Source organism: Vulpes lagopus, chromosome 1 (assembly GCF_018345385.1).
Source record: "Vulpes lagopus strain Blue_001 chromosome 1, ASM1834538v1, whole genome shotgun sequence".
Classification (NCBI taxonomy): Eukaryota; Metazoa; Chordata; class Mammalia; order Carnivora; family Canidae; genus Vulpes; species Vulpes lagopus.
In genome coordinates this window covers 53,492,337-53,509,740 of record NC_054824.1, presented here as the reverse complement: position 1 = coordinate 53,509,740, position 17,404 = coordinate 53,492,337, and the positions used below count along the sequence as shown (strand labels likewise).

Genomic DNA, 17,404 nt, shown 5'->3' with positions numbered 1-17,404 from the left:
TGGCAAACGAGAGCCCCCAAGAGCTCAGTGCACGCTCCATAATCCTATCCACTAGCAGCTCAGGAAATAGATGCCTGAGCCCTCACATATTCATGGGGGATGTGAGGCATAAATCAGGCTTTAAGGATTGGGGGCAAAGGGAATGGACTCTCTGACTGGCTACTAATTAATCAAGCACAGAACACCTAAACCTAGCAACCTGGGAGCGAGCCACACACACACACACACACACACACACACGCACGCACGCACGCACAGGCTGCTGCTGTTGCTTTTTCCCGATTTTTTTTTCATTTCAATTAAAATAGATATCGAATGAAAATTTCCCCTTTAGCCGATGCTGCTTATGCATCCCCCTGTTCTTCCTTTAATTAAAAAACATGCTTATTGCAATACTTGCCAGAATCGCTTTAACGGTATTTTAATTGTAATGTCTCTGCCTGATTAAAAAAAGAAAATATGAACTAGAAAGTGTGGGCAAAAATGTTCTCAGGATGCAGGAAAAGAATCACATGCCTCCTCGAAATAGATGTCACATATTAATTCCTTAATTAGCCTGGTACTACCGTCAAATGGGCAACGGAGAGGGGAAAAGCATATCTGAAACAAAATCACCAACAAAATTGTTCACAAACAATAGTAGTTGAAAGAAATCATCTTCATCAGCTCCAATTCCCCTGGCAGGGCAGAGAACTACAGCTAACAAAAAGTGCCATGCTCAGGATTGGCCCATGCAATGTGGCCAGCCAGAATTTTCACTGTTTTTTGCAAAGGGTCTCATAGCCTTTGGGGAAAAAAGTAGCAGGGCTAGGTAAATTGTCTTCCAGTCCCGACAGTTCTATATGGCTCCCTTTATTGTTTTAGGCTAGTAGTTCTCAAGCCTCAGCATGCATCTAAATCACTGGGAGGTCTTTTTTTTTTTTTTTTTTTTTTTTTTTTTTCATGAGAGACACACAGAGAGGGAGAGAGAGGCAGAGACACAGGCAGAGGGAGAAGAAGCAGGCTCTATGCAGAGAGCCCGACATGGGACTCGATCCCAGGTCTCCAGGATCAGGCCTGGGGCTGAAGGCGGCACTAAACCACTGAGCCACCAGGGCTGCCCACCTGGAGGTCTTAAAACACAGATTGGTGGGCCTCATACCCAAAGTTAGTTTGCTGTGGGGCCCCCAAATTTGCATTTCTCACAAGTGTCCAGGTGATGCTAATGCTGCTGATCAGGGACCAAACTTTCAGAACCACTATTCTAGGTAAATAAAGCGATTCATCTAGGTGTCCATATCTTGTGTTGTTTGCTATCACTGAAAATAAGTGGAGGAATACAAGGCTGGGATTGTGGATTAATTCACTTTATCATTCAACCAACATCTGCGTTATTTCCCAGACTTTCTGCTAGATGTTGAAATTGAAAATGTGAAAAATACAGTCTCTATTGCCACAAGATCAAAGTGAAGTCTAATTGCTCCAGGTGAATAAAAACACCCTGGTTTTAGTGGCTTGGCCATTTTTAGACATTTGAGAAAGACAATAAAGATTGTGAGTCAGCTTTTACTTTTTCTATGAAACACAAAACTCTTAAACTTTATAAATTAACTGTATACTAATTACAACATTTAAACATATTTGTGGCAAAGAAACTATATAGAAATACTTAAAGGAACTGACACACAGATACAAATAAATGCCTTTGTCATTACAGTTATTATTATCTGTTGTTACTTAACTAAACCTTGATTCCTTTCTATCTCCACAAAATCATCACTTCCTTTTATCAACACAGCTTCTGGCATTTAAGTACATAAGGCCCTCAAATTTTCTGTGGATTTCTAAAAAGTCTCTTAAGATCTCAGAATGAAAGCTATTTCTAAGGAGAAACAGAGAAGACCAAGGGGGGACAAAACTACAAACAAACCAACAAAAACCCATCTTTTCTTTAAAGAACTGACTGATTTTTACCAGTCATGTAAAAATCTCCTTCACTACCAAGGTACTCATTCATTCATTCAAATAATCTCCTCCCTTCTATCAAAGATCAAATTAGCATCGACCCAATCACATTTTTGAATAAGCCCTCCAGTTTGATACATTTCTCTAAGCAATTCAAAAAGTTCCAAATATAATTGTTCTCTGAATATTGTAAACATAACCTGGATATAGCATAATAACTTCATGAGTGAAAGATCATGGTTGTTTCCTCATAGGATTTATTTATTTAAAAAATCAGAATACCTCCTATCTTTTCCTGACCCCCCACGAATATCGTAGTCTAAAAGTGATGAAATGCTTGGTCTCTGATATATTTTTATATGTATAAGAATCCCAGATACATAAGCATCCCAGAGTTCTAGTTCTGCTTTCAATCTGGATAAACAGGATATGGAAATCATTAATCAACAAATGAGGTAAAGAGGTAAGGAGAGACCAAACCCTGAAGGACCCTATAAGCCATATTAAGGAGTTAAGGCTTGATCTCAAAAGCTAATGGAAAGCCAGTGAAGGGTTTTAAGTAAGGAAGTTTGAAATATTTATCTTTCATTACTGAAAATATTATAGCTTCTCTGCTAGGAAGGGACTGATCCCATTTGGTAGCATTTTTCATGTTACAACATTCAAGTTGTCAAGACATAAAACTGTAAATTGTTTAATATCTATCTATCTGTCTGTTTGCCTATCTATTGAAAGCATGTCCTTTCTCATAGCAATGGCTTATCTTTCATTTAAGGCTAATCAAGTGCGTCTGGGACTGTTCTCTGGAGGTAAATAATGTAAGCCATTGTCTGATTGGGAAAAATAAGGGGTTTCAGAGCCAAGTGTCCCCCACAGTAAAAAGCCTTTGTCTCTGATCTCCTGATACACAAATAGTAAATGAAATTGGTCACTGTCTGGACTAATCCACTAACATTTGAGAATACCAGGAAGGACTCTGATTATAGAGAAATCCACGACTAACATTAATCTGCCTCTTTAGGTCAGAATTTCACCCATTAATTCACTCATTCTACAATTACTTGAATGCCTACTATGTGCCTGAAGATATAATGGTCCCGCAATATAGACATGACCAAAAGCAGACCCTGTTCCTGCTCTCTTAAGCTTATAGTCTTACACCGCACCTTCTCCAAAGGTAGAGGGAATTAAAAAATACACTCTAATATTAAATATGTAGTCACCAGGAAAAGACAAACACATAGAGACACACAAGGTAAAGGGAGTTAACGGTGGGTGTCACAAAAAGTTGGGCTATTTCTTTTTGATACAGACTTCTTCATCAGGCTTCACCATTTGCCTACTGCAAAGCCCAGCCTCTTCTGGAGCACCATGCTTGAAGATAGAGGAAAGTACATTAACTCCTTTACTGCACTTCCCTCCTACAAAGGGGAGAGAGTCACCGTTGTTTGCATTTTCTGCATTGATCTGAGGACAGGCACCTGATTCAAAGCTCAAGGACAATCAGTGGCTGCCTCAAATTTCAACTCAGGCCCCCAGTTTCCTGACCAAATTGCAAGAAGTCCACCTTTCTACACTGTCTATACCTCATCATCTTCCCTCTGCCTTGAATGGTAGCTATGGTTCAACTGGAAGAGGAGGCAGTTCAGTTGATCTTTTTCAGCCAGCTTTCAGGAAAATTATTTTAAACTCACCAATTTGTAACAAATTTTACCAGCCCCCCAAACTTCCTACTGCTGACTAGGATGTTATATAGTTACAAAAGAAGTATTATTTCAGGGTACTTCATTTTTAGCAAAACTCCAGCCTGCCTGCAGTTAGATTTCTTTTAAATCCATGCTGATATCTGTGAAGTTGAAATTACATGCCTAGGGTAATCTGCCCAGTGACTCACACAGACCTGAAGCCCAAATAAACCACAAGTTATGTCCCAGGGAAGTCCTGCCTCACAGCATTCCCAGACCACAGCACTGCAAAGTGTTATCTGAAGCATGTACCTACTGCAACTGAGCCTGACTCAGTGTTCACTAGAAGGAACCCAGTGGAGAATCCCTGAGATTAAAAAGGCTGTGCTGGGTACAGCACTGAATGCCTTATTCTGAAATCCGCAAATCCTTGGCAAGGATGAAGAAACTCGGGACGCCTGGGTGGCTCAGCAGTTGAGCAACTGCCTTCAGCCCAGGGCGTGATCCCGGAGTCCCGGGTTGAGTCCCACATCGGGCTCTCTGCATGGAGACTGCTTCTCCCTCTGCCTGTGTCTCTGCCTTTGTCTCTCTCTCTGTGTCTCTCACGAATAAATAAATAAAATCTTAAAAAAAAAAAAAAAGGATGAAGAAACTCTGCAATGAACTTGATAGTGGGTCAAGAGAAGGTGACTCATCTTAGTGAGCCCATATGCATTTGCATGTCACAGAAATCCCAAACATAATAGACTAGAAAGATCTGAGTATTTTCAAAACTGTAGACCACAAAAAAATTGGAGAAAATAAGAACACGTGCCAAAAAGCACCAGAAAAACATGCTCTTATGAAGTCAGAATAACAAGGAAAATGGAGACGACCAGATTCTGCTACTGCCATCTCTGTATCTTCCCTCTCTTCCATAGAAAGAACAGCACTTCAATATGTATTCCAAAGATAACAGAGGCAAAAGCAATCCAAAGTACTTATTACCAAGCTAATTCTTTCAGTAATCTAGTTTGCTTTGTATATAAAAGCAGCCACTATCTGTAAATAAGTTTGCAACTTAGGCCTGATATTTCAGCCTTCTCTTCTGTTATCCCCATCAGTCTGGAAAAAAAAAAACAAAACAAAACAAAACCTATCATTAATTGGGTACTTACTCTGGACCAGGTACAGTGCTAAGGGCCTTACATATATACTCCCTCATCTAATACTCAAAACATCCATTTGAGCTGGGCAATACACCGTAGACTTGCCACACAATAGCAAACAATAAAAGTTAGCCATCATTGTTACCGTTGCTGCCATTATATCAAGCATGACTCTCATGAGGAGAAATGTGAGGTTTACGGAGGCTATGCAACTTGCCCAAGGTCACAAGACTAGTAGGAAGCAGAACTCAGATTCAGAGTCCATTCTCTCTGGCTCAAAAGACGGCCAAGCATTTAACTGCTTTGGTATACACTAGCAGACCAAGAAATAGAAAAATCACATTAAAAGAAACCAGTGCACTATTCAGCAGCAACAGAGACTAGAAACAAGTCTCTGCTCAAGTATTTTAAAGGGATGGCATTGTAAGTAGTAAGAAACTGAAATGTCTTCCTTTTGAAAGCCCAACACCAAGGGAAGAGGAGTTCCTAGAATTCATCTTCCTCTAATTGGCCCTGTCTTAACCATTATTTCTAGGCCACTTTATGTCAAACTGCTTGGCCATCAGAAGAGAGAGGAATTCATTCCTTCATTCAGAAAATACGAATATTTCTCCAACTACAGACTACAAAATGAAGATCCTTGTCCATGATGCATAATGGCTCTGACAAGAGGGTAACGTCCCTCCTGTGTTATTATGGCTCATCATAATTACTTGGGATAAAATAATAAATTTTAATTCAGAGATGCCTATAGCTGTTGGGCATCTTAACATAAAAGAACGAAAAATATAATTAACTAAATTAAGGCAATATGCCTATTTCTATCCCAGCTCATTAGTATTAATTGATTGGGTTAATTCTCTTTTGTGTTTAACAGTACCCCCTAAAAATAATTTTTAAAAAAGGAGGAAGAAATGGAAAGAAGAAGTAGAGATGGTAAATAAATGAGAGTTCTGGATATTTTGCTAATTAAGGCAAAAAAATGATAAATATAACTATAGCTCTTACGATCCTAAAATTAAGATGCCATTTTTAAATAAAGTTCAGGAGTCAATAAGTACAGCCTTATAAATAATGGTGAAAATTTTGCCTCAAAGAAATGTATAATCCTCCTTTCTACTATATAAGTTGTACTAATAAGAAAAGAATGTCAATTCTGTTTTATAGATGGAAACACAAATAAGGCACAGAGAATTCAAGACTCTTGAAGGCCATATGTAGAACTATTGGGTTTCCTGATGTAGGGGCCTAGTCTTCGATATATTAGGATGCTGGAAAAATAATATAGAGGATGCAATATTTTCATAAAGTAGTTCTAAATATAGTTGTTAGGTGATCTAGATTCACTTTTACATAGCAGAATCCTTTGAAAGTACATACATACTTCATGTAGAATGTCACCTTTGTAATACTGTGGGAATGGCTGATAAAGTTCTTCCACTATAATACTTTCTATTTCATTTGTTCAAATCTTTTAAAGAAATTATTTGGGGGCTTGAAGCTTTTTGTCCTTTATTGTGGCCCATAGATGGTATCAGAAAAAGAAAGAAAATTCCACTCAGCTACTTTTCTGGTACCATAAATAGATATGAGAAAGAGAGAGAGGAACAGAGATTCAGAGATTGAATTACCACTGATGATGATGATAATGATGATTCAATCTTATATTTGAATAACTTTATTATCTCTTAAGAACTTTCATACATACTACAGACAAGAGAAGACAAAAGTTTAGAGCTATGCTAGCAACCAGATTTTTGAGAGTTGGAGTCCTTTAGCAGTTTCAAATGTCTTTTAGAAACAGAAAGATAACTTATCAATAGATTTTACATTTCTCACAACTCATAATTACATACATTTGTGTATATAGGTATATGTCTATATATGTGTGTAAATACATACATGTATGTGTGTGCACATATACATGTGTTTACATGTGTACTCATGTACACATAAATATTTATATATGTGAGAACAATTAAGGACAGTAAAAATTAATTAGAAAAAATTTAGTTAGAAAAAGTAATAATTGGGATGCCTGGGTGGCTCAGCGGTTGAGTGTCTGCCTTTGGCTCAGTGCATGGTCCTGGGGTCCCAAGAGCGAGTCCTGCACAGGGCTCCCCGTGAGGAGCCTGCTTCTCTCTCTGCCTATGTCTCTGCTTCTCTCTGTGTGTCTCTCATGAATAAATAAATAAAATCTTGAAAAAAAGAAAAAGTAATAATTAAGAAATCAAGAGTTTACAAATTATGCTTCTTAAATTTCATCCAGGACCTGAATTCTGCACCATTTTACTTCTCCATCAACCTTCAACACATGGTTTTATTCAACCATCAACACATATTCAGTGTCCTAGACATTGAAGAGACAGTAGTAAATAAATCACTAAAGTTGTTTGCCTTTTGGAACTTATTCTAGCAGAAGAAGCAGATTGTAAACAAATAAGTAAATTTATAATATGTTATGTGGTGATGAATGTTATGAAGAAAAGAAAGCAAAATAAGAGGATAGAGAATAATAAGTGTCTGCAATTTCAAAAAGATGACCAGCAAGGCCTCTCTGATAGGCTGATATTTTCTCAAAGAGCAAACAAAATAAGTGAGTCACATGAATATCTGGAGAAAGAATACTCTAGGCAAAGGACATAATGTGCAAAGCCTGAGGTAGGTGTATGCCTGGTATATTTATAGAAGAGCTGCAGCAGAGTGAATGAGGAAGACAGGTCAACGAAGAGATCAGAGGTTGATAATCCTAAATTTAGATTCTTTTCCTAATGAGATGGGAAACTACTGGAGTATGTTAAAGGAAAGAAGTTAGAAGAAAGAAGTGATCTGATACATTCTTAAAGGATGTGTACAATATGCTGCTGGGGGTTTATTTTAGCATATGGCATAAAAATTAAATACCAATGACTTAAACATATGAAATAATTTCAGAGGTGAGCAGTCCAAGTTGCTACTCTACTATGGCAACTCCAAAGTCATCAGGCTCCTGGGTTTCTTCCATTTTTCTGCTGCCTCATTCTTCATGAATCACCTCATTATCCAAGATGGCAGCTGAAAATATAGCTATCACATTCACATTTCAAGAAGCAAAGAATAGGAAGAAAGATGGACAAATAGGACATGTCTTCTAATGGGTCCACTCTACTTTAGGACATTTCCAAGATGTCCTGTACCACACCTCGCCTTATATCTCATTGACCAGCTCTTAGCCACAAGGTTACATCTAACTACAAAGAAGGGCAGAAAATACAGCATTTTAGCTGGATACATTGCTTCCCCAAATAAGAACTGGACTTCCTTCTACCAAGGAAAGCAAAGAATCATAAACATGGGAACCAGTTACAAGGCCATTTGAAATGGTCCTAGCCAAAAATTATATTGGTTAGGACTAAGTTGGCACCAATGAAGGTGCTGATATATATAAGACACATGTTGAAGGTCCAGACAAGATTCATGGATGGATTGTTCATGGGATGTGATAAAAAGAAGTCCAGGATGATTCCAAGGTTTTTGGCCCAAGCCACTGGACATTTATAGTTCCAATAAGCAAGATGCAGAAGTTCCTCAACTTTAGATTCTCTATGTATGTGGATGGTCAAAACTTATTCATAAATGACAGGCTCTTCTTCATCTCCTTTTCACTACTCAATTCTAATCTTACATCCTCAATACCCTGAGTCCCTGAACTACATTCTGCCTCACTGCTTGTAATACACATTTTAGAATTAGAAATGTTACTTTTTAAATATTTGCTCCCTAATTAATTTCTTTAGTGATATGCAGACTATTGACATTAAGTATTATTCTTCACTTTTTCTCGTATCTCTTAAGAGTTCCTAGGCCACTTCCTAAGTATCCACAGATCACTGGTTGAATTAAATTTGACCTGTGTCCTTTCCTGGTTTTCATTCTTTCTAGAAGCTGTGAATCATATATATATATATGGAATTTGAAAATTTTCCATATATATGGAAATATGAAAAATTTCAACTTCATTCCAGGCAACCCTGCTCCCTTCCAACAACTCCTGTACATATTTGTAAGAAACTGGTGTCCTCTACTTACCCTCATATTTCTACTAATGGCCCTACTCTCCAAGAGAAAGAGGGAATCCTATAGCTAACTTACTCTCCCTTTCCACAGAATGAGGTTTTGCTCTTCCAAACCTAGCTCACTTATTTCAAATAATTTGAGACTTAAATATATTGCCTGGATTGGGAATATTATTAAAAACTACTTTTGAAAGGTGACAGGTCAGGGCAAGTATTTGCATTATTCAGATCTTGAAATCTCCAAGAGCAATGAGCCAAGTGTATATTCCACATGTCCTTGCCTTACCCTTTGCTCTCTCTGATGCCTCTTCTCCATCTTCAGTCTCTGGCCCTATCAACACCTTTCCTTGATTGAACATTTACCTGGAGCTAATGGGAGATCCAGAGACTTAGTGGGGCAAGAATTGTAGCTACGAAAGTTCTACAATGATCCCAAATGATATCAATATAAGGCAAAGTCCCTGAGAGCCTAAAGTTCATCCCATCCTCCAGCAGCATTTGACTCCTAGTTAAAAGGTCAACAAAGAGCATCTTTAAACTGAGTTTTTAGGTCTGTAATTTTCCTGTATCATTGCTAGTCCTTAGGTAGTTGATGTCCATCAACAAGTCAGCATTTCCCAAAGCCACTGGTCACACACACACACACACACACGCACAAAGACAGGTCAAGAGCCCAAGCTGATAGACCATTTTCCTTAAAAGGTACCAATTAACTGATTTGCCTGAAAACTTCTTCTTTGCTACCAAGGTAAAAAAAAAAAAAAAAAAAAAAAAAGACCTTCTAAAATATAGAATGTAAAATGCCTAATCAGAAAAAACCTGATTCCATCCATACGAGACAGATATCAATATTACAATGGTTTATGCCTTCAAAATATTTTATTTTCCCTTATGTAGCCATGCTCTTACAGTAACAAGAGCAAATGCCCCTGTAAGTGTTAAATATACATTTTAGTAAAGAGTATGGTTTTAGTGCAGAGTTTTATAGCAACCCATAACTAATCCTATTCTCAAAGCTATTTTCATTTGCCAATGAAGACAGTCACTTTGATAACCATTCCTTATTATCAGCCACTGAAGTAGGCAATGATTTTTATTCTCATTTAACAGATAAGGAAACAAATGCTCAAAGAGGTGGAATAAGTGACTTAGTCACTTGGTGATGTGGTGGAGGAGTTGAAATTTGAATTCTCAGTCTCGTCCAACTTCCCAGACCCTAGAGCTACGTGGCCAGCTCTGCAATAAGGAAGCCTATTTATATGACTTTCCATGGGACCAGGAAGTCAAAACCACAACAGGGTAAAAGCAGGAAGACATTGCTTTCTTGGCAGGCAATTTCAAAGGCAACAGCATTAACCAGTTTCAGAGCATTTTTCTGTATTGTGGGGGCTGCCCTGGACAAGCATGACTACAAAGTACTTGCATAAAGAAGCATATTCTTTGATAACACTGCTAACCTTCTTGTATTTGAAAAAATAAAATAATTAAGCTCTGTGCTTATAAGAGCCAAAAGAAAGGGGCTTCGTTTTGAACCCTCTGACCACTTCTTCCTTTAGAGTAAAATTTCAATCCGTTCCCAGAATAAGTTGTCAAGCAAGTGCTGGAACTTATCCAAAAATTTCCCCTCCCTTCTGCTTCCCAAAAGTGATAGAATTATATACAGTAATGCCACCACCGACCTCCATGCTCTACAAACCTTTAACGTGCAGTAAGTTGAGGATGCTTGTGTTGGTGTCAAGCAGTAGCAACTGGCCATTCTCCACCGTGACGTTGTCGCCATCTTGTGGCACTCTTTCGGGAAACCAGCTGTGAGTCCTTGACCACCTCAGGCAGAACTGTAAGGAAAAGTTGCCCTGGAAAACAGTTTTATTGTTTTGTTTTGTTTTAAAGTAAGATAGTATGGGGGATCGATCTAAATGGAAACTTCTTAAATGAAAATTATTTAATAAAATGTCAAATGTCTTAATAAAATTAGTCACTTTCTCTTCCTCATATCACTAACTCGAAAGGGGAAAAATACAGAAGGGGCAAAGTTACACTTGAAATGTCTCTGTCAGCCATTGGAATTCCCCAACAATATCATGCTGCTCATGTTTTCTTACCTTTTTTTTCTTCCAAGACAAGCCCCAGTCTACCTAATAGAGTTGATTCCATTTTTTATTTTTACAGACATGTATTGAGTCTTGAACAAAAAGTCATAAATAGCCTAGAATAGAGAGAATTAAAATGTTCTGCTTGATGGGTGGCATTTTGCTTTATGTAATTGGTATCATTTTTCACTGGCTCTACTACCAAGCATCCCTGTTTTATAGGAACATACCTCTTTCCAAGTGTTCAGATCCATCCCCCCACTTTTTTTTTAACATTATTGTTGTCTTTCCCTCTGAACTTGGTGCATCAGTGCTGAAAACAAAATACATAGGTGAAAGGCCCACTGACTTCAAATGATAGCCCAGAACCTTTGAGTGAGGCACAGAGAGCGAGGTTGAGATGAGCCCAGCCTCCAGTCTCCCTTCTAGAACTGTTGGCTTTCCTTTTGATTTATTATCACACTAAAGTCACATGTTTTTCAAAAGAGGAATGTAAAACCACAGAAAGCAGTACTCAACTCATGCAAAGAGGCCGAGAACATGTCTAAATGTCTTGTACACTTATGGAACTATAATTATAAGTATAATCAAATCAAAATAAACAAGGTGTTTCCCTCAAGGTAGTACCTACAACATGTGTCTGCCTCTTCCCACAAACTTCTTCTTCCTGCCCAGATTCCAACCAAATGTGAAGCCTGAGTCCCTATAAAAGAACTTCTTATAAGGTCCTCTTGTGAAATATTAGAGGCAGATGGGAGAACATCATTAAGAAGGGAAGGCATGTTTATAATACCAATAACGACATCTACACAGAGAACAGTACCCTGGAGTATTTCTGAGAGAGAAAACAGAAAAGTGTGTAGCCAGAAGAGCCAGTAGATTTTCCAGGTGAGTGTACTAACCCCCCAGCACAATCGTCTTGAGTTGTATACCCAACCCAATCACCAACAAGCCTTTTGCATAAAGAAAAGCAGCCACACCTACAAAGGAGAAAAAATTCAGTGACTCCTCTTAATTTAAGAGACAGAGAAGCATAAAGCATAGTGATAAGCAGTACCACACCATGACAAGAAGAAAGGGTGGTGTGTGAGCATCTTTGTGAGCCCTGTGAATCACAGCCCTACCATGACCATCTGTAGACTCAAATAGTAGAGAGAATTTTAGCTCTCTAGTGATTTCACACTGAAGCTATGCAAAAGGGGGTAAAATTTCAAAGTGGTCCTTAACAGGCTATACATTATATGTTCTTAGGATCCCTTAATTCACTCTCATAAAATCCATGAAGAGGAAAAGCAAATGAGTAGGAGGAAACTGGAATGCAATACAGTGATGAGAAGGTGGAAAGGGCTGAACTGGATGAAGACAGTAAAGTCAACGGCAGAGAAGGTGAACCTGACCATTGCTCACATTGGTTGCAAGTCCACTATAAAAGGATAAAAGTTCCTAGGAGATCAGAAATGGAAAGACTAGAGAAATCCTGTGCCTTCATTTTAAAGGGACAGCTTAGAGCTGCTTAAACTACAGAGTCTCTTGATCTATGTGTCTGTTTTTGTGCCAGTACCATCCTGTCTTGATGAGCACAGCTTTGTAATACAGCTTGAAATCCAGCATTTTGATGCCCCTGCCATTTGTTTTCTTTTTCAATATTCCTCTAGCTATTTGGGGTCTTTTCAGATTCCATATAAATCTTAAGATTATTTGTTCCAACTCTGTGAAGAAAGTCCATGGTATTTTGATAGGGATTGCCCTGAATGTGTTAATTGCTCTGGGTAGCATAGACATTTTCACAATATTAATTCTTCCAATCCATGAGCATGGAAGGTTTTTCCATCATGGTACGTCTTCCTCAGTTTCTTTCAAAGGTGTTCTGTAGTTTTTAGGGTATAGATCCTTTACTTCTTTGGTTACGTTTATTCCCAGGTATCTTATGCTTTGGGGTGCAATTGTAAATGGGATTGACTCCTTAACTTCTCTTTCTTCAGTCTCATTGTTAGTGTACAGAAATGCCACTGGTTTCTGTGCATTGATTTTGTATCCTGTCATATTGCTGAATTGCTGTATGAGTTCTAGCAATCTTGGGGTGGAGTCTTTTGGGTTTTATATGTACAGTATCATGTCATCTCAAAGAGGGAGAATTTGGCTTCTTCTTTGCCAATTTGAATGCCTTATATTTCTTTCTGTTGTCTGATTGCTGACGCTAGGACTTGTAGTACTATGTTGAATAACAGTGGTGAGAGTGAACATCACTGTCGTGTTCCTGATCTTAGGGAAAAGGCTCTCAGTTTTTCCCCGTTGAGAATGATATTCACTGTGGGCTTTTCATAAATGTGTTTTAAGATATTGAGGAATGTTCCTTCTATCCCTACACTGTGAAGAGTTTTAATCAGGAATGGATGCTGTATTTTGTCAAATGCTTTCTCTGCATCTATTGAGAGGATCATATGGTTCTTGTTTTTTCTCTTACTGATGTGATAGATCAATGGAACAGAATAGAGAACCCAGAAATGGGCACTCAACTCTATGGTCAACTAATATCAACAAAGCAGGAAAGACTATCCACTGGAAAAAGGACAGTCTCTTCAATACATCGTGTTGGGAAAATTGGACAGTCACATGCAGAAAAATGAAACTGGACCATCTCTTACACCAGACACAAAGATAAACTCAAAATGGTTGAAAGATCTCAATGTGAGACAAGAAGCCATCAAAATCCTAGAGGAGAACACAGGCAACACCCTTTTTCAACTTGGCCACAGTAACTTCTTATAAGATACATCCATGAAGGCAAGAGAAACAAAAGCAAAAATGAACTATTAGGACTTCATCAAGATGAAAAGCTTCTGCACAGCAAAAGACACAGTCAACAAACCAAAAAGACAACCTACAGTATGGGAGAAGATATTTGCAAATGACGTATCAGATAAAGGGCTAGTATCCAAGATCTATAAAGAACTTATGAAATTCAACACCCAAGAAACAAACAATCCAGTCATGAAATGGGCAGAAGACATGAACAGACATTTCTCCAAAGAAGACCTACACATGGCCAACAAGCACATGAGAAAATGCTCTGCATCACTTGCCATCAGGGAAATTCAAATCAAAACCACAATTTTTACCACCTCACACCAATGAGAATGGCAAAAATTAACAAGACAGGAAACAACAAATGTTGGAGAGGGAGAATAGAGAAAAGGGAACCTTCTTGCACTGTTGGTGGGAATGCAAACTGGTACAGCCACTCTGGAAAACTGTGTGGAGGTTCCTCAAAGAATTAAAAATAGAGTTACCCTATGACCCAGCAATTGTACTACTGGGTATTTACCCCAAAGATACAGATGTAGTGAAACACTGGGACACCTGCACCCCAATGTTCATAGCAGCAATGTCCACAGTAGCCAAACTGGAAGGAGTCACAATGTCCTTCGACAGATCAATGGATAAAGAAGATGTAATATCACACACACACACACACACACACACACACATACACTCAACACACACAATGGAATATTACTCAGCCATCAGAAGAGACAAATACCCACCATTTGCTTTGACATTGATGGAACTGGAGGGTATTATGCTGAGTGAAATAAGTCATGTGGAGAAGGACATTCATCATATGGTTTCACTCATATGGGGAATATAAGAAATAGTGAAAGGGATTATAAGGGAAAGGAGGGGAACTGAGTGGGAAAAATTAGAGAGGGAGACAAACCATGAGAGACTCCTAATTCTGAGAAACAAACAAAGGGTTGCAGAAGGAGAGGTGGGGGGGGGGATCAGGGTAACTGGTGATGGGCACTGAGGAGGGCACTTGATGGGATGAGCACTGGATGTCATACTATGTGTTGGCAAATTGAATTTAAATTTTAAAATCGTTAAAAAAAAAAGTGCAGAAAGTGTTGGCCACTGTGACAAACAGAAGCCCAAGAGGTGGGGCCCAGGGAACTGTCATGTTAATTGTCCATCCACTTCCCCATCAATGTTTGAGGATGAACTCAGGGCAAGGGCTAGAGGAGAAGAAGATATATCCCAGAAGGGGACCCAGATATGTTTCCTCCAAACCAGCCCCTGAAACTCAGGGTCATAAGAAAGCCCAACAAGCCCAGTGAGATGGGAAATGGATGAGTTGTAAGGAGTTTGAAGGATTCAGCATCCTAGCTCTTCCTGAGACATTGACCTGGTAATCAGATCCATATCCTGCTACAGAAGGACAAAAAAAAACAAGGCTCATGACCCTCACAGTGGAAAGATCTGGAACAATTAGGTATGTAAGGGTGTCAAAGGAAGGCCATTCCATGGTATCTTCCATTAATTGAGAACATCTTAACACTTAAAATTAGCACTAATACCTGTTATCCAGCTCTGCGTGAACTTTTAAGACTTTCTCTCTTGTTCTGAAGTACCTGCGTGTTGTCCTCCAGGTGTTATAACACCTTGGCCCAGCCTGGCCACCTTCAAAAATTGCTACACTCAGTCCCCCCCTGCCAAATGGAAAGGTTAAATATTATTATCTTCTCTTCACAATTGCAAAAACAAAGGCTCAAATAGTTTGAATGATGTGTCACAGTGGTGAAAACAGATGGGACCCATGCAGAGTAAGCTCCCAAATCAGATTTTTTCACTCATCACTTTAACTCAGAACACAGTTCTCAAAATATCTGCCAGCTCCCCTTCCTACTTCATTCAGGTCTCTGAGCAAATAATACCTCCTACCCTAACTCCTTGATAAAATAGAACCTACAATCACTCCCTCTCCCCAAAGCTGCTTTATTCTGGTCTAAGATCTTTAATTTTGTATGTATTTATCATCTATTGATCTTTACCCAAATGAAAGCAAGGACTTTGTTTTGGTCGTCGCTATATCCCCACCCCACTTAAAAATATCTGACACATAGTAGACGCTCAATGAAAATCAATGAAATAATGTTCTAAGTGAATCATCCAACTGCTAACCCCAGATGTGCATTTACAGATGTTAAATACACACACACACACACACACACACACAGGCCTGTGAGTACAACCACCTTCCTGATAGAGTAGGTGAACAAATAGGTGGAAATTCAGAATACTTAAAAATCTGCAGCCCATGGGTTTCATCCATTGGGTTTGGCCCACATGCTTTCACATTGCTTTCTGCATTTTCAGGCTGTTTAGTTTAAACCAAATGATGGTGACTGTACCCAAATTAAAACCCAAGACTCAAATTCTGTCTCCCTGTGAAATCTTTTACCATTTTTTTCTTTCACCTTCAGTTTCTCAATTTAGTGTGATAGATTGCAAATGAATGTAAATGTGAAGCATTTTAAGAGACCCAAGCCTCCTTTGTGCCCAGACTTCTCCTTAGCATAATAATGGTATCTTAAGATGTGTACATTTTTATTGATGGTTCATGCTTTAGTACAAAACAATGACTAAATACTAAAAGCTCTAGTAATGCACCTCAACTATCTAGCAGCCACCTGGGGAAGTGGAAGAGAAACGTATCGCCATAATTACAAATTGTCACTGAACCTGGAGGTAAAAACACACAATCTTAGCTCTTGACAATTTTACAGGTGACACACTGGTAGTATCATTCCCTGCATCAGTGGCAGTCTTGTGACTACCAGGGCAACACTCCAGAAAACAGAGGGAGTGGCTCACCCTCCAACATCCTTATCTTCTAATTCCTGTTACTTTAATCCAATTAAGTAAAAAAGAATGCTAAGGGCATTTTTTAAAGATTTTATTTATTAGAGAGAGAGAGAGAGAGAGAGAGAGAGAGCTCGCAGGCGCACAGCATGGGGGGAGGGGTAGAGGGGAGGGAGCAGGAAAGGGAGACAATCTCAAGCGGACTGAGCATAGAGCCCTACCAGTGGCTCCCGGATCTCATGACCCTGAGATGACTTGAGCCTAAACCAAGAGCCAGACGCTGAACCCACTGAGCTGCCCAGGTGCCCCTGCCAAGGGTATTTTAAAAGACACCTTGTCGGGGATCCCTGGGTGGCTCAGCGGTTTGGCACCTGCCTTTGGCCCAGGGAGCGATCCTGGAGTCCCGGGATAGGGTCCGCCTCGGGCTCCCAGCGTGGAGCCTGCTTCTCCCTCCTCCTGTGTCTCTGCCTCTCTCTCTCTCTCTCTCTCTGTCTATCATAAATAAATAAATAGATAGATAAATAAATAAATAAATAAATCTTTAAAAAATAAAAATAAAAATAAAATAAAAGACACCTTGTCAATATACAGAAAGCCACTCAGTTGGTACCAGTGTGATGTATTTGGTGAAGGCCTATGCTGTGTGTCACCAACCCAGCTCATTGGTCAATGCAAGTTTCACTTCCACTAAATACAAGCTCTTTCCACTCTAGTCCCCAAAATACTGAACCTTTCGCTTTAGTTTTCTTCTTTGAGATAAACAAATTACTCATCCCCATCCTCAAAACCATTTCTTCACAGGACTGTGGGAGTGAGAGTGGAAACAGAGATTTAAGAACTAT

General features: G+C 39.0%; 1 protein-coding gene across 15 annotated transcripts in view; it reads right to left on the bottom strand.

Moving 5' to 3' along the window:
• PKHD1 (PKHD1 ciliary IPT domain containing fibrocystin/polyductin) overlaps nt 1-17,404 on the bottom strand; it is a 477,526-nt gene that overhangs the window by 315,545 nt on the left and 144,577 nt on the right. For all 15 annotated transcript variants that reach the window (XR_005990304.1, XR_005990305.1, XR_005990310.1 and 12 more), the window contains one exon: nt 10,529-10,685. Coding sequence is in view for 12 of the 15 variants with exons in the window: in XM_041771518.1 (XP_041627452.1) it covers nt 10,529-10,685 (157 nt within the window). In the remaining 3 variants the exon portion in view is untranslated. The remainder of the gene's footprint in view (nt 1-10,528; nt 10,686-17,404) is intronic.